At 43.3% G+C, this 17,947-nt stretch overlaps 2 protein-coding genes across 5 annotated transcripts; one reads left to right on the forward strand and one right to left on the reverse strand.

Annotated features, from left to right (window-relative positions):
• Positions 1–700: 700 nt before the first annotated feature.
• LOC133904519 (disease resistance protein RGA2-like) lies at positions 701–2,389 on the forward strand. Its single transcript, XM_062346017.1, has one exon. The coding sequence runs from the start codon at positions 701–703 to the stop codon at positions 2,201–2,203; it is 1,503 nt and encodes a 500-aa protein (XP_062202001.1). The 3' UTR covers positions 2,204–2,389.
• A 1,604-nt stretch (positions 2,390–3,993) lies between these two features.
• LOC133904816 (cysteine-rich receptor-like protein kinase 19) lies at positions 3,994–16,094 on the reverse strand. Of its 4 annotated transcripts, none has more exons than XM_062346386.1 (10): positions 14,603–16,094; positions 13,959–14,494; positions 12,852–12,919; positions 10,899–10,993; positions 9,686–9,805; positions 9,340–9,437; positions 5,341–5,566; positions 5,024–5,252; positions 4,785–4,938; positions 3,994–4,490 (listed from the first exon to the last, which is right to left on the reverse strand). In XM_062346386.1, the coding sequence occupies exons 2-10, from the start codon at positions 14,409–14,411 to the stop codon at positions 4,221–4,223; spliced, it is 1,713 nt and encodes a 570-aa protein (XP_062202370.1). In that variant the 5' UTR covers positions 14,412–14,494; positions 14,603–16,094; the 3' UTR covers positions 3,994–4,220. The 4 variants fall into 4 exon arrangements, with proteins under 4 accessions (XP_062202370.1, XP_062202369.1, XP_062202371.1 ...); XM_062346385.1 differs by having other exon boundaries at positions 13,959–14,499; positions 14,603–16,093; XM_062346387.1 differs by having other exon boundaries at positions 12,852–12,904; positions 13,959–14,499; positions 14,603–16,085.
• Positions 16,095–17,947: the final 1,853 nt, after the last annotated feature.

Raw genomic sequence — 17,947 nt, forward strand, 5'->3', positions numbered from 1 at the left:
GTTACTAATGACTACTCATTAGTGATGGATCTATGTCGAGTCTCGATCAGATAGTACATTAGTGACTGGTCGTAGTGGGACTGTCACTAATGGGTCTTTAGTTACGGGTCCTAACAACCTGTCACTAATTTTATGTCTTCTTTATCTATTTTTTACGTAGTGTAGAGTGAAAAATGTAGTGAGATAATTTAAGGAATTCAAGAGGGGATTGGTGTGTGTTTGAGTTGGAAAAACATCCCGTTTCTACAAATACAATAAGGTTTTCGCTGAATGGAAGTAGACTCCCATAATCCCATGGAATTCTAGCCAATGAGACAATGGAGAAGACTTACCGTGTTACTTTTGGCTCTTTAGAAAACGCTGCAAAGAGATACACACTCTTGGCCAATATAGTCCTCAATAGAATGTTTACACGGCACCCACAACCGGAAGTCTATTCAATCTTCGGTGCAATATTTTTATATGCATGCCAACTTTGTCTAGATCAATGCCCTTTTGCCACTAATTTCCAAATCTGTTTGCTAGCATGTGCCCCAACTTGATCCTGGTTCAGTTAAGACCATCACATAGTCAAAATTGGCGAATGAGGAATGTTTTTTTTTTATTATCTAGAACCCGAATACGGAATGTTTTATATGTCGGGTATTAAGTTTCGACCGACAGCGAGCAAGAACAGTAACCACAAGAGCTTTAGACCAACATGGATGAAGCTGTAGTATCTGCGGTCATCACCGATGCTGTTACCAGAGTGATCTCCTTCATCGCCGAGCAGCTCAAAAACCGACGAAGCGTAAGCGACAAACTACAAAAAGTACGTCACCTGCTCGTCAGGATCCAGAGTGTGGTAGAGGAGGCCCAAGGAAGGCAGATCACAAACCATGCTCTCCTTGAGTGGCTCTCGGAGCTCATCAACAGCATGCACCAAGGCCGCTTCTTGCTTGACACATTCCAGTCTGGAACTGTTGAGTTCATCAGTGAGCCAGACGACACAACGGTACCCCAATCTTTCTCGTTGTCTTCGTTTAATCCTGCTAAGAGGTTGCGTGTTGCTGCGGGTAGTGTCAAGCGCCTGCTATTTCATGGTAGCCGCGAAAATGAGCTCAATTCTGTCCTGGAAAATTTGAAGAGCATGTCAAGTGATCTGAGTGACTTCATCATGCTAGTTAAGAGCTACCCATCCGTTCCTCGGCCACTAACAACTAACATTTATGTGGACAGCTCTATGTTTGGCCGGCACATTGAGAGGGAGCAGATCTTTAATTTCTTGATGCAAGACAACTGCCCCATGGAAACTTTTGGTGTCCTGCCGATAATAGGTGACAAAGGAGTCGGAAAGACTACTCTTGTGCAGCATGTTTGTGACGATGTTAGGGTTCGCAACCACTTCCCAGTAATTGTCTTCTATGATTTCATCTATACTTATCTTATGGCCAACAGTGACTCAAGGATAGTGCAACATTCCAAGTTTATCGTGGGCGATATGAGAAATTTTGATGAGCAGTTGCATGTTCTCAAGCGCACATTGAGTGGTAACAGGTTTCTTCTTGTGTTTGAAAATGTTGATTTGCATAATATGCAAACACTACAAATTCTCTTGCAGACCCTACAATGCGCGAAAAAAGGGTGCAAGATCATTGTTACAAGTGACAAGAACCGCATCGCGAGCCTTGGAACGATCAATCCAATCAGACTTAAGATTTTGCCACAGGCGGAGTACTGGTTCTTCTTCAAAGCGCACGCTTTCGCTGGAGCGGATGTGGCGCAAAATCCTAGACTGGTAGCAATGGGTAGAGAAATTGCCAAGGGTCTTCAGGGGTCATTCTTTGGCTCGAAGATCATTGGAGCATTGCTAAGAGCTCACCCTACCCCACAGTTCTGGTCCAAGTTCTTGAGAAATGACATCGGGGAGCTGTCGCTGTTCGGCGATGGGCTTGGCTACATGTATGATGTAGCTGAAACAATCCTTCCCAGACATGTCAGAGTTTGGCGCGTGTCCGCCTCTGCATGGTGGCCTGACTACCCTGGGAGAACGCTAGCCAGCTTGCAGGATCTCTCTCTGGAAAGGCAAAGCTCTCACCTTGGTCGTGGACATGAGAATAATCTGCATGGTGGTGATAAGGATTGCGTTCTACAGATTTTGCTATGCAAGTCGGTGTTCCCTTTGTACTCTGTATACTACACAGCTCATTGCGCAATGATCTGAAGAAATAATTAGGCAATGTTTGGTGTGGTCTTAGTCTTATTGATAAGTCCATTGGTTCTCTTAGTTGTATTATGTTTCTCAAAAGTTGTTGTGGACTTTGACCTACACTGTATTTTCGCTTTTGAAGAATAGGATGGGCCGGTGAAGCTTCCTAGACAAACAACTTGCCCAAAACACGCTAACAACTCGGTCTTTCACTGGCACTCTATATATAAGGGTTTGTTTGTTTCAGTTGTAGATTATGAAAATCAGCTTGTTTCAGCTGAAGATTGTGAAAATCAGCTTGTAGATTGTAGATTGTAAATTGTAAAAAGCTGAATTGTACATTGTAAAAGCTATTGAAAGGCGGATTGCTGGATTGAAGCTTTTACAATCCAGCTATTTGTTTCAACTTACAGATTGTGATCACAATCCAACTTTTACAATTCAGCTGTTTGTTTCAGCCGACAGATCGTAACCACAATCCAGCTTTTACAATCCAAAACAAACAGGGCTACACCTTTCCTTTTCAACTTAAATTTTTTGATGAAATGGTTCGTGAAAAACTAGTTATTACTCATTTGGGTCATAAATACATATTGTTTTGGGTAAAACATGGTCTCCAATGCATAAATTTGACAAGTATTTTCTATTATAATATATTTATAAAATCCATTGAATTTGTGATATTATATTTTTTTTTTTGAGAACGCGCCTGAGCACGTTGTTTCATTAAGAGGCGAGAAACGAATACAAGCGACTGGATCGATGCCCTTAGTCAAGACCAGGGCAAACATTAGACATGAGGAGGACTAGACAACGTCCAACAAAAAAGACAAACAGAGAAGAAAAGAAAAAAAAAACAAGCAAAGGAAGGAAGCTCAAGGCGGCCTCAGGAGCTCCAGGAGCCTACGGTTGCCAGCCATGACCCAGAAACGCGCTTCCGACAAGATAGACCTGCTCAAATCGCCTGCCAACGCCCTTGATCAATTGAAAACTCGGTTGTTCCTTTCCTTCCAGAGGGACCAACATCCCAAAATGAAGAGGGAGTCAAAGCCATGCCTTGTTTCTTTCGAAAGACGCTTACGCGTTGAAAGCCACCAGTCAACTAGTGCCATGTCCGTCCTCGAAACAAAACGTGGAGTCCAGCTGGCCTCAAAATATGAAACCATACCTCACGGCTATAAACACAACCAAGGAGCAGGTGCTGAATGGTTTCACTGGCCTAAGAACACAGGGAGCAAGGGCCGCCATTTCTGAGATTGTCTTTGCAAGTGGTCATTCGTCCAACAGCGTCCAAGGAGAACCAGCCAAAAGAAAAATTTGCATTTCGCCAGCGCTTTATTCTTCCATAGCTAATTTGTGATATTATGAAAGTATTTTTCAAGCTATATATATATATATATATATATATATATATATATATATATATATATGATTTTAAGGTTTCCAAACTAAATATTTGAAAACTATTGTTAGTCAAAGTTTTAAAAAATTGCCCGAAACTTTCCAAAACAACATTTATTTAGAGCTAATAGGTCTTCAATTCAATTCCTGGCTGATGCGGTTTATGTAAAAATGTGGTAGCCTACTTTTATTCCATGTAATATGCCTAAAGGAGCTTACATGTGATGGAAAGCGTTGAAGTTCGAGTCTATGCATGTGAATATACATGGTATTTTTCCGAGTTTCACGAGCTCTGTTTCTCCAGTTCCTCCCTTCCAGGGAACTGGATGCTTAAGGTTATGCAAGGTAATATTCCAGCAGTACAAAATCAGGTAGGCATCATGATTCATACAGGCAGACTGAAGTGCAGGAATGCGAATACAAATTATAATGATGGCACTATTAAAAATACTTCTTGTGTCATAAAATGAATAAACAAAAGTTGATGGTGATTGTCACCGACAACAAATGATCATTGGTAAGAGTAGCACACAAGGTTTCAATGTTTCATCTCCAACAATGGTTCATGTAAATCATCACTACCACCAACATCAGCATCGAGTGATTGATTGCCACTCAAATTTGATGAGCATCAAAATCCAGGGAGATCTGTTTGCTCTGTTGAAAACGAAGGTGCTACCTGTGCTTCTTCATAACCTCTTCGTTTAGGGGAAGGTACGCTCACAGTGCCACTGCTTAGCATCAAAATAGCATCTGGCATGGTAGGTCGGTCTTCTGGTCTCGGTTCAACACAGAGCAGTGCTATCTGAATACATCTCAGTATCTCAGCCATCTGAGGTTCATCATGCAGTGACGGATCTATGAGCTCCAGTGATCTCCCTGCTGTCCACATTTCCCAGGCCTGCAGGGATTCTCGTCAAATGCAAGTTCCAGAAGATAACAATGGTACTGGGAGCATGCAATGTTTAAAAAGATCCACACACCCTTACCCACAATCTACTTGGATTTGAAATGCTACCATGAAAATATATTTTCGCGATGAAGGAGTAAAAGGGCACTAGTGAATATTTAATCACTGAAAATAGCACTGCGAAATGAATACTAGAGATTATGCCATTGTTTTTCAAATTTGTTCTCAAAATGCCACTACTTATATCAGAGCAGAAAGCATGCATGCTTGAGACCTTTTACTCACATAATCCACTAATCCAGCGTGCGAAGGACCTTCAGGAAAAGGTGAAATACACCTCATTACAGTGATGATCTCGAGAAGAATGACACCAAAGCTATACACATCGGTCTTACATGAACATCTACCCAGCATGATATATTCAGGATCCACGTAACCACTGCATAAGGAAATAAGTGAATTTATTAGCTAGAAAAGGACTGGAAAGGGACATCAGGGTGGGTGTGTACTAAATATGCTCTTACAGTGTGCCCCTGATCCCGTCTTCATTCGTAGTACTGCCCAGTATTCTGGCTATACCAAAATCAATAATCTTAGGATTCATACGAGAATCCAAGAGAACATTGCTAGGTTTCAGATCACGATGTAGAATGGTAACACCACAGTACTCATGTAGATAAACAATGCCTTGTGCCATCCCAATAATTATACGGAAGCGCAAAGACCAGTCAGGCGGTATCCCTGTTCCTGTGCCTAAAATATGCTAATAATAAAAGCGTTAAGTATAACAATTTCTCCAAATTGATCATAAAGTGTAAATTAAATATTAGTGGACATATACCAAATATGAATTGTCCCAGGCAACCATTTGGGACGTATTCATAAACCAAAATCCTCTCTCCTCGTTCAATGCAATATCCAAGGAGCTTAACTATATTTATGTGCTGAAGCTTCAGAAGAACCTTAATTTCTGCTTCAAATTGTCGTGACAGTTGTTTTCGGTCTGAACTTGAACCTGAACTAAAACATCTTTTGATTGCAACCTTAAGTCCTCCACGTAATTGACCCTGAAGCAAAGTCCAAACAATCATCATCCCAAACAAACGTTGTTTTACATGTATTCCATTTTCAGTAAAGAACACAATCATATAAGGGAGCATATAACCTCAGTGGTTATACACTTCCTTTTGCAGAATTGCCATCAGTCTCATGTGCCTTTTATCTTAACAAATAAAAATTCACTCAACCATTACAAGAAACCTCTGTAATTTAGTTATTGGGGCAAACAATTTACAAGGTTTGATACAGGACTTTTAGTTGATTTTTGTAGGAGAAGGATAGACAATGCATATTTCCATAATCAGGTAAGCCTATGATCATGGGACTTGAATTGCAATTTCCTCTTGAAGTAAACTTTTCCTCATCATATCTATAGCGTAAGTAATTCACCAAGATTAATCCTCATATCCAGCCAGTGAGAAATCTTCCGGTGATAAGATAAATCTTCCGGTGAAATAGGTTGGCTGGCCGGCTCCAACAAATGGTCTCTCCAAATCAGAGTGCATTCATTAAAGGCCGCTTTATCAAGGATAATTTCATGCTTGTGCAACAAACTGCGAGATTTTTGCACCAACAGAAGCAGCCTCGTTTTCTACTCAAGTTGGATATTTCAAAAGTTTTTGACTCGGTCTCTTGGCCTTTCCTTCTTGAAGTTTTGAAAAAATTGGGTTTTGGACCAATTTGGTGTGATATGATTTGTGGGCTGTTGGCCTCTTCATCGACACAGATTTTACTAAATGGGATTCTCGGTGAGGTTATCATGCACCGGCGAGGATTACGGCAGGGGGATCCCTTGTCACCGATGCTATTTATTTTGGTCATGGATATCCTCAGTCATATAGTGTCGCGTGCCTCCGAGGACGGCTTGCTGCAGCCTCTCTCTTCTAGGGCAATTCAGCATCGGATGTCGTTGTATGCGGATGATGTGGTCATCTTTCTCCACCCAGTAGCTAGTGATATTGATTTGATGCTCGATGTCTTACATCTCTTTGGAGAAGCCTCGGGTCTCAAAACAAATGTGCAGAAGAGCAATGCTTTCCCTATCCAATGCACTGAAAAGGAAGTTGTTGTGATTCAAGAACACCTCCCATGCGAGCTGCAAGTTTTTCCTGGCAAATACTTTGGGATACCTCTCTCCTTGCGGAAGTTGACAAAAGCACAAATTCAGCCTATCATAGACCGAATTACAGATCAATTGCCTGGGTGGAAAGCTGATCTTATGACTAAAGCTGGCAGGGTTGTTCAGGTTCAATTTGTCCTAACGGCCATGCTCATCTATTTAGCTATGGCCATTGACCTCCCGCCATGGGCTATTAAGGCAATTGACAAGATTAGGCGGGGATTTCTTTGGAAAGGAAGAAAGAACGTCAAGGGTGGCCATTGTCTTATTGCTTGGGCCAAGGTGCAACAACCTCATGAGCTCGGGGGTCTAGGTATCTCTGATCTTAAAACCCTTGGTTGGGCCCTCAGGATGTGATGGTTATGGCTACAGAAGACGGAGCCCGATAGATCTTGATCAGTTTTTCCAATTCAGGAGCATGAATGTGTTCGTGCTTTCTTTTCCATGGCAGTTGAGACTGAGATCGGTGATGGTGCGCATACCTTATTCTGGAAGGACAGGTGGCTTAATGGGCAGCGAATTGCAGACCTTGCACCACAGTTAATTGTTGCGGTCTCTACAAGAAGAGTTAATAGGCGCACGGTTCGTGATGCTTTAGCGGATCACAATTGGATCCGGGACATTCAAGGTGCAATCTCTGTTGGCGCTCTTGCTAAGTACCTTGATCTATGGGATATTCTATCCGAGATTGTGCTGCAGCCAGGTGTGGTTGATACTCATTGTTGGCGGCTTTCAGTTTTGGGACAATACTCAGCCAAATCGGCTTATGAAAACCTTTTCCATGGCTCTGTTCATTTTCGGCCATGGGAACGGATATGGAAATCATGGGCGCCAGGCAAATGCCATTTCTTTCTTTGGTTGGTTATACATAAAAGGTGTTGGACTGCAAACCGTCTTGCTCGACGACATTTGCCGCATCCGGTGCGCTGCCCTCATTGTGATCAGGAAGATGAGACAATTGATCACCTGCTCACCGATTGTGTTTTGGCGAGACAGCTCTGGTTTAGTCTCCTATGGCGGTTTGGCCTTCATGGTCTGTCACCTTCGGTTGACGACAGGTCCTTCGATGACTGGTGGAGCAGGGCCAGTGATGCGATTAACGACCCGATGCAAAAAGGCCTCAACTCTCTTATCATTCTTGGGGCCTGGACTCTCTAGAAGCATCGGAATCGCTGTGTTTTTGATGGTGCTGCCCCAAACATTGCAGGTGTTTTGTTGATTGCTGAAGAGGAGGCGCAATTTTGGTGTATGGCTGGACTCGAGGGCTTTCCCTCTTGACTGCCCTAGCTTCTAGTGATTAGGATTTATTTGTGATCGTTTGTAGTTTTATCACAGGCGCGCATGTAAGCTAAGATATGACGGTGTATTTTTGTACTCTGGGTTCCTACCCTTTCTTCTTCTTTAATACAATGATACGTAGCTCTCCTGCATGTTCGAGAAAAAAAAAGATAGAGAGAGGAGATTGAATGATGAAAGTAACAATGCAGATATGCGAAAGAAAGACTGAACCAATGAGGAAGAAAGACTGGTGGTCCCAGCAAGCATACCTTTATCCACTTCTCAACGTCTTGTTTCCGGGATGCATGCATTGATCTTATGGCTTGGATGAGTGTGCAAATGGACCTGCAGGACATGAATCTTTCGCTTTGGAGAGGAGAGCACATTGATTAAACTGCAGAAATTAGCTCGAACGAAGAGCTTGGCCGGCTCCAGTCAACCAAAAGCCGGCTCCAGTCAGGCGAAGTTTTTTTCTCGAACACGCAGGAGAGCTACGTATCATTGTATTCTCTTGACAAGCATAGAGGCGCGCTCGCCTGCGGTCGCTCAGCCGCTCGCTTGCAGCTGCTCGGTCGCAAGATAGAGAGAGGAGATTGAATGGTGAAAGTAACAATGCAGATATGCGAAAGAAAGACTGAACCAATGAGGAAGAAAGACTGGTGGGCTTGCGAGCATACCTGCAACCACTTGTTTGGTTGTGTGAAAAATTCTTGTACATACATAAAAAAACAAAAGATTATAGAATTTGTCAATTCGATACCCAAACGTTCCTGTCATGGCGCAACAAACTTTCTAGGACCATAAATTTCTTATAACATAACAACATTAAAACCAAAGAAAGGCTTGATGAAGTTATAGTGTAACTGCTAAGGGTATTTCTGGTATTCCTTTCCTAGTCTAGAGTTTGTGTCCCTTCCTTGTACTATAGGTATATATATGCATCCTTTGGGCTGTTGCAATACAACAATATTTTCATTTTTGCATCCCTCCTTTCACATTATAAGTAATAATGGCATAGCGTATTGATTCGAAGCACAGAAGGTACATTCCCCAAATGAAATGGCGGTAGCAATCTGTCATTTTTTAAACATACAGACAAAATGGTACAACTTCTCAAATCTGGAAGAAAACAAGATCTAATTCCTATTTTCAAGCACCCAAATATATCAGTTCTGTTAACGAACTAAGGAAGTAATCTGAAACAGAACCAATTAGATGAGCACTGAAGCACTTCCCAGTCATATACGAATCTGAAACAAATAAAAACGTGGACATTCTAATTTATGTACCAGAAACATGGAATAACATAAACACAACATGACAATTCCTTTTCAGAAACCTTAGTGAAGCTTTAAAGGTTTTCTCAAAGTAAGCAGCAGGTACCTTGTAAACAGTACCAAAACCACCACATCCTATTAAGTTTTCAGATGAGAAGTTATTCGTAGCAGCCTTCCGATCAGATAAGCGGAATACTGGAAACCCTGTTACAGAGAAAAAGTTGAGCTTCATAAAATGATTCTTTATTGAAAAACTTCAATTTTTTCATGTTCATAAGTCACAGTTGTTGATTTGCTCTGTCTATTTTCTCATATGATCATGAATTAAATTGTAGTGTGCGAAAAATTGTGCATTTAAACTAGCACCATTATATCCTTAAAAACTAGGCATGGAAATTACAGGATGCTACTGCCACATAAGTAGCTGCTTAGTTCATGCTGGTTGCTAGTACCTATTCCTTGATCTATGAACCTAGAAATATAAGGTGGTCTTGTCATGTCCTGAAGCCACCAACAGCACCACGTAAATCTATTCTTTCTGATTGACTGAATGCCATTATGTTCCCAGTAACCTGCAATTGTTGGTGTAAAAAAAAGTGTGATATTTGAGGTACAGGGAAATAGTTCCATTACACAACGATATAAATATAAGATTAATTCCATTGGAGCTCCCAGAACTTGCGCAGTTGTCTCAGTTAGCTCCATTAACATGTGAATTACTTTGTTGCCTCCCTAAACATGCATCCTTTTGAATGGCTGCTCCTTTTTGCTATTAGTAACAGAAGTTGCTGATGGTGATGCAGAGTCACCTTGTGTTATCGTGATGTGCACGCCAATGTAGGGGTCCCTTTCTTTCTTTCACATTTATTTTCTTCCGTTCCTCTTTCTTCTTCCTCCTTCCTTGTAAATATCCTCATGTTGCTCCTGTCTCCTATCACAATGATGGCTTCTGTCAACACCACCACAGCCACCTGGAGCCCCATCACCATGCCACGGAGTCCTTTTGCTGCCCACCACCATGTATATCATGATATCGTCTGTCCAGACCTCATCGTCCTCGCAAGGCAGAGCAGTGATTACAAATTGAATGATCTGCTGTGCCGGATGAGCAGATGGAAACAGAGGATGCGGGTAGGAGCCAGCAATGAGGTACACCAAAGTTCCTAAGTGCAGGCACGCCCTACAAAGAAGATAGTATTGCTTCCGGTGGCCCTTCAGTGGTGGTTCAATAAGCAGAGGCTAGTTGAATAAGATTTGGTGCTCGTGTGTTGGTTTGAGAGGAGCAAGCTGTTGGGATGACACAACAGAGAGGCAAGGGCATTGAAGAAGTAGATGGGAGAAATTAGAGCAATATAGAAATTACAACCGCATTTTGTCATAATATTCACTCACGCAACTCTGCAGGCAATCCGGCTAGTTATTGTAAACACACAGGCAATAGGCTAATTGTTGTAAACAGGACCAACAAGCTATGGCTTAACTTTATTAGATTTAAATTCATTGTACAACATGAAGAGTTCTAATTCTTTTAATATATGAACAGGAGAAGTGAAGAACAAATAAAATATTTTTCCTGTTCAAATAGTATGTACAAACAAAATAACTTGATATATCCTTTGACACTGTGATTCAAATTCATAGCCTTTAAGAAAGATAAAAGAGTACCTGATTGTTGGTGCTCCTCACCTAGATAACGCCGAGCTGCTTCTTGAATACTTTGTGATTCAGTATGCTCCAAGCCACTTCCATCCCCTACTGTCCTGAATTTAAACATAATTGAATATCTTTTAGACAACTAATGTTGTACTGAACGGCTTAGATCCAACTTTATTATTGTTACCTAAAAAGGACAATCTAATGTTGCTTTGCTAGAGTAACATGTACGCACACATAAAATAGGGCCATGCACATGGTTTTCCGTGTTTATATGTATACATCTAAGCTATAATAAATTATTGTCGATGACCATTTATAATGCAAATCACGCCATGTGAGTTTTACAACAAACTTAAAATTACAGGCCAAGTTAAATAGTTAGGATCTGTAAATGATACTAGATAAGTAAAAAATGCTTTAGTTGCTTCCTTTGGTTGTAAAATACTGGGTTGGCAGCAAATCTATGGAATGAATGAGGCAGACAATAATGACAGGAAGGTCGAGGTAACTAGTGCGTACTCCCTGACTGTATCATGGAAATGTAAAAATTGTGTGGTAGGTTGAGAAATTTTTAGCGCATCAATACATCTGTTGGGCACTGAAATTACTGTTCACCCGCTGTACTGTAGCACGAGATTAGATTGGTTTGCTAGTTTGAATCAGATTCGGTTAGAGATAAGATTAGAGATCTGTTAGTTTAAATCAGATAAGAGTTAGAGAGAAGATTAGAGATAAGTTTGAGTTGGATTTGAATTAGGACTTTGTAGGCTAGCTAGCCGGCTATATATATGTGGCATTGCGCAAAGATCAAATCAAGCAAAAAGAATTAATCTAAGTCTCCCCTAATATCTTGTCTCCCTAATCTATGGTATAATCCCTTCCCTAGCAGCCGACGCCGCCCGGCATCCTCTTGGCGGTGTTTACCCTAACAATTGGTATCATAGATGCCAGGTTTCGAATCCAGTGAGGATGCCATCTCTCAAGCCATCGAGACCTTGGCCAAGATGATGGTCGATATGCAGAAGACCATGCAAACCATGCAAACACAGTTTAGCGACTTTGCGCAGCAGATGGCTGCTATTTCCTCGCAGCTGGTCGTGGTTGACAAGCAATCGCAAGGGGCCTTATCTAAGGCGTCGGCTATACAGCAACCATGCCAGTCAAGAACAGTAAGACCATACCGGCCAGTTCAGTGGCAACAGCACCCGCAACAACCCTCCCAGCAAAGAAGATGATTGTGGCTGAGGAAAAGAAGAAAGCAGCAAAGCATGCTGCAGCATTGCCTCCACCTGTTGCATTGCCTCAGCGTGAGTGCACGTACCGCATCTCCAAAGTCGCCTACGACAGGGCCATGCCGGTGTTCACCAGCTCAGCACCCGTGTACGCTCGTAGGTGTGGATGACGTTGTGCGCGCGTGCAAGAAGGAGTGGCATGGCTCAGCGGAAGCCGCTCGTTAATGGCTATGCACAAGGCTACACGCAGTCAACAGGGCTGCCAAAGGATACCGCCATGGCCGCCACCACAGCTCGAGGGCGAGCTATCTTGCAAGGAGGGGTGAAGTTGTTAGGTGCTGGAATTGTTCACCTGTGGTATTGTTCACGTGCAGTACTGTAGCACGAGATTGGATTGGTTAGCGATAGTGTTAGTTAGATTGGTTTGCTAGTTTGAATCAGATTCGGTTAGAGATAAGATTAGAGATCTGTTAGTTAAAATCAGATATGAGTTAGAGATAAGTTAAAGTTGGATTTGAATTAGGACTCTGTAGGCCAGCTGACCGGCTCTATATATGTGGCATTGCGCCTAGATCAAATCAAGAAGAATTAATCTAAGTCTCCCCCAATATTTTATCTCCCCAATCTATGGTCTAATCCCTTCCCTAACAGCCGACGCCGCCTGGCTATCCTCCCAGCGGTGTTTACCCTAACAATATCAAACACATGAAAACAATTGCAAACATCGAACCTTGAATCAGGGTTTGAATGAGTCGTTGATGGCCCCAATATCTCTCCTGCAGCCTGAAATAATGAAGTCTTCAATGATGTTATACTTGTAGTGCCCAAAATCATAAGTTTCTTTCAACACAAAGAGCAAACGATTACAGAAGCTGCAGTTCATATATTTTTGTATATATATATCTATGTTATGGTACTTTTTGATAGTTAAAAAAAAGTAGGCTACAAGTTATTTGCTTAGTAAGGTTTCTTTTCATGAACACAAGATTGTGTTGTGAGGGACACAAGTTAGTTTTTTCTCCCTTTTTTGAGAGGAGGCAGAAGTCAGTAAGTTTATGTTTTAGTCAAGCTGACGAAGTCCTTGGGCCAACTCCAATATATAAATGAGTACTATAAACATTAGAAGCAAGCGAAAGCAAATTAAGAGTCACCCTCCTCCCAAGTCTTCTCCTCATCCCCTTTTTCCGAAAAATCTTAGGTTGCAAATAAGCATAACAAGTTATGTTTGAACTTATTAGCATTTTTTCATTAAAAACATTCAAAATCAAGACAAAGCACTTTCAACTAGCGGAGTGAGGCAGTTGATCTCATGCATAACTCAATTCACCAGGACTTTTTCTGCTGGTCATATGCAAAAGTGCACTCAGCCAAGCTCCTACAATTGGGTTTCTAGATCTATCCAAACCAGGCTCTCCAAAACTTGTAGAAAAAAGGCATTAACTCATGGTAATATGCAGTAAAAGGTTGAAATTCACCTATTTGACAAATTGTCTAGATTTGTGTCGTAATACGGATAATTTCTTCTTTCAACATATTTAATCCCATATACACCATTAGGCAGAAAAGGAGAAAGAAAGAAGAATATAAATGCAGAATGAATTGGTAGAAAAAGAAAGAAAGATTGTTAGTGACACGTGGGCAGTGATTCTTCTTTCAATTAATAATAGAATGATGTCTTTAACTGAAAGAACAATCATAGTATCAGACATTGAGTACTACATAATTTATCTAGTTTGCAGGGGACTGCTCCAGTTTGAGTTCATTTGGATAACCACAGAATTTTTAGGTCAATACATTATTATTCATTGTACAGAGATCTAAAGTTGCCTCAACTGACCTGGATCTGAGAGCAGGATGCATTTGCACTATTGCAAAGTTTGTCTAGACGCCTTGTAATGTCAATATGACTGATGAAAGGGTACAGTTGGAGATAACTATCAATCTTCTGTTGCACCTCTCGGAACTGTTCAGCCTGCTTCCAGCCCATTAAGAAGCGGTACATTGCGCTGCAATCCCGGCATGAACTGATGACCATATACGCCTCCCGGAGTGTGTCATCCAGCCCGTCAAGGGGCCTCCTGATCTCTGGATCCTGCATCATATCCCAGCCCTGCAGCTTTTGCAGGAGGTCACCAATCATCATCACCCGGCGTGCAAGGTGCCTGCATTCCTCCCTGTTCCGGCTGACCGTCCGCACCGCCTCAAGGATCATTGAGATGAGCCCACTAGCATCCACCCCGGTCAGCTGCGCAACGGTAGCCACCTGCCCAAGGCCAGTCCAGAGTGCCATGGCTCCGCTTCCACCTCCCACTTTGGTGTCTTCCTCAGCCAAGTGCTTGGCTGGATGATGAAGCTTGCAACATAAACCTGCAGCTGCACTGCACACAGCGATGAATGGTGGATCGCTTACATAACTTCCTGTGCCAAAGAAAATGCAATGGTAACAAAACAGAGAAAAGAAAAAAGATAGTGACATCAAACCTCTAGTTTACTTCTGAACTGGAATGTCTTTGGAACAGCTCTTAAGTCCACATGCCATGTGAAACAGCTGACCTTCAGCGGGTGGCGCACACAGAAGCAACTGGATTGGAAAACAAAGAATGGTCCCACGCCGAGATTTCCAAGAAAACAAGACTCTGGCACCAGAGGGTCAACTTTGGTGAGCGCCAGCCGCCAACAAGCGATCCGCGTCCTCCGCACGCAGACGCGTTGTCCTATCCGGTGCGGCATTTCCACAAGCACGTTACACTCACAGGGCACGACGTCCGCGTGCGACAGTCAGCAGCCGCCTGCGAGGGTGAGTGAGCTGACCATGCGAGCGCCTATGCTTCTCGGCGACACCGTGCGCCGGATAAATGAAACTGACGGTGAGTTGAGCGAGGTCCGGGTGCGCGGGCGCCTGCGTACCACATCTTCTTGACCACGAAGTCGGAGGTGGCGGAGGAGCAGGGTAGCATCTCCCCGAACGCCGCAAGAAGGGGCAATGCACCAGCGGCCACATGGTCTTGCGGAGTTGCATGCGTATTTGGCACCAAGCTTGGCCCCGCGAGGAAGAAGCACCCTGAGACATGCCGCGGCTAGTGTCGACGCTGCGTCGCCGCCGGTGTCGCCTATGCTCGCGAGGGAGTAATTTGGATTTTCTTCACTCGAAATGTGGGCTTCGCAGGTTTGTCACTTGAAAGATTGCCTTCACACAGAATCGTCACTCAAATTTCTCGCTCAAGGAGGGGAGGGTAATTTTGCAGTTCGGTAATTTCTCGCTCAGGAGAGGAGGGTAATTTTGCAGGGAATGGTTCAGCCTGACCGCGTAAGAGATCCAATCCGACTGGAACGCTGTACATAGTTCTATTTAAAAAATTAAATATGTAATGTCTATACAATTTATCTATATTTAGCCATCTATTCACTTGGACCGAGTTATAATGTTTGGCCATCTATTCACTTGGGACCGAGTTATAATGGTTGAGATTGAAATAGAAAAAAACTCCCACGCACGATAGGGTTGTAAAGAAAATCCGGCCTGCATCAAATTAGATGAACTCGAAGCGTTCTTCTAGGGATGTACGTGTAGGCTTACCCCAGGGCCGTGCCCAGGCTGCCACAACCTCCGGACGCCATGACGCCATTTGCTGCCATGTTGATGCCGCACGCGTTATGGACTTGTGGTTTGCTCTCTGTTAGCGTTGCCACTGCTTTTCCGTAGTTGCTGCTCTCCTGTTGCTGATCGCACACGGGTGGAGGCGAGAATAAAAGAGAATATAGGAGAAAGAAGAAGAAAGAGAAGAGAACGAATCAAGTTCGTGCCCTCGACAAGGGTCGTTTCCATCAAAGCCACCGATTTCCTAGTTACCCCCATGTACACGAGTGGCTCTGCCCTTGGCTTGCAATTAAGCGGCAGCCGCCCCGCCATGGCTGCAGTGGCGTGTACGTGACGCTGCGACGCGATCGGGCAGACACGTCGGCCGCTCCGCACGGCCGGATAACTCTCACGCAAGCCCAAGTGTCTGTGAGGCCAGGAAGGGCGAGCGTGCGGCACCGCATGCCCGCATGGGAAGGCCGAGTCGTCTGCAAGCAGAGCGATTCGGCGACGAATTTCTTTTATTTATATATTTTTATTTTTCAATATTTCTAAAGATACATACCAATTTTAAAATATTGCACATCTAATCTACTATTACCTGTTAAAAAGTTGACATCAAAGTATCACCTATTTAACAGATGACATCTTATGGGGCGTACAACGCAACGGTTAAAAATTAAATATCTTGCTCGATATGACGTCCACATCAACATGTCACTTAACCAATAGACGAAACCTCTACTAAAGCCCATAAAAAAGTGTCACATGTTTAATGGGTGACACCTTTTCTATAAAAACATGACTTGCAATGCTGTTGCATGCATGCATCTAAAGTTGGTGAAGAGTTTAGACAAAGAGGAACACTATGTGGACATTATGAATGCAATGTTGGGTTTAATCTTTGACTTGGCAGGGAGGGCACGACAATGGCTTTGAGGTATGTAATGTATAAATATGGTAAGGAAAAATAGGCAATTTATCCTTTAAAATATTGTAGGAGATGTAGATGAGAACTAAAATGTAATACAGTGGGCATTGGTTGCTTTTGTCCCATGGGGCTGGTATTGACGTAGTGGCTTTAGTCATACATGGAGAGTTTTAGCATCCTACTTAAAAAGACCAAGGCATATTCCCTCCACCAGTTTCCTCTGCCCATTCCTCTGCTCATCATGTGTCCGTCCGTTTGATCGCTCGTTTGTTTGCCCATGCTCTTTGTCCGCACGCTCGCATTGCGAGCCCGCATTGTGAGCCCTCACGATCACCTGCTCACATCCTCCTCAGCATCGATCGACCGCACGATCCCTCGCTTGCATGCGTTGCCAGTTTCCTTTGCCGATTCCTCTGCGCATCATCCATCCGATCGCTCGTTCGTTCGCTCGATTGGACGCCCGTGCCCTTCATCTGCATGCCCGCACGATCACCCACTCACATCCTCCTTAGCGTCGATTGGGCGCACGATCCCTCACTTGCACGCGCAAGCAGACTCCCAAACCCTACCCCGCCCTCGTCGCAAGGCACCGCTCATCGCACCCTGCACCACCGCGCTGTCTCTCGCCCCCTGCACCACCGCTCCGTTGTTGTGCTCCCTCAACTTCTGCCCTCGAACCCCAGTCTCTGTCCCACCTCTTGTCCTTGATCCACCACGCCACCTACTCGACCAGTGCCAAAGCGCCTAGACCACGGCGACCCTAGCCTCGTGATCCCGTTTCCGAATAGCACCAGGATCCTCGACCACATCGAGAGAACTCACTGGTATCTTGCTGTGATTGACGCTAGAAAGTGTGAGATACAGGTGCTCGATTCGATGGGTCCTATATATGACAGCAAAGACCTCAGTGCTACTGTGATTATTTGTTACTAAAGCACTCCTTCTCTGTTAATATATATATATATGGTATTGTACCTTTGGTGCTAATATTTTTTTATTTATATAAATAGCTGAACGGATTGCAGAGATGAATAGACACTGTATTGCAGCTCAAGGAGCTTAAAACCACAAGTGGTAGAACCTCAAGTTGCTCATGGCCAGTTTGAGAGATACAATTTGAGCCATCCCCAGGCAGGCCCATCGCATATGCCCTACAAGCCATGCTATTTTTCATACTATGTTTTCAGTTTGCGTTCCATGAGAATCGAACCCGCAACCTCCCATCGCGCGCATAGAGCCCTTACCACCTCACCTATCACGTAGTTGCGATAAAAACTAGATATTTTATCCTTTTAACCTTCTTTGCCGAAGGTCATTA

Source organism: Phragmites australis, chromosome 22 (genome assembly GCF_958298935.1).
Source record: "Phragmites australis chromosome 22, lpPhrAust1.1, whole genome shotgun sequence".
In the NCBI taxonomy this organism is placed as follows: Eukaryota; Viridiplantae; Streptophyta; class Magnoliopsida; order Poales; family Poaceae; genus Phragmites; species Phragmites australis.

Bases quoted from the DNA above. Each gene is read 5' to 3' on its own strand.
- LOC133904519 (XM_062346017.1), top strand. From the start codon at position 701: ATGGATGAAGCTGTAGTATCTGCGGTCATCACCGATGCTGTTACCAGA.
- LOC133904816 (XM_062346386.1), bottom strand. From the start codon at position 14,411: ATGGCACTCTGGACTGGCCTTGGGCAGGTGGCTACCGTTGCGCAGCTG. The intron at 10,994-12,851 runs GTTCGATGTTTG...GTTTAAATTCAG, and splicing joins CATTCAAACCCTGATTCAAG to GACAGTAGGGGATGGAAGTG. The intron at 9,806-10,898 runs GTACTCTTTTAT...CAACAATTGCAG, and splicing joins TGAGGAGCACCAACAATCAG to GTTACTGGGAACATAATGGC.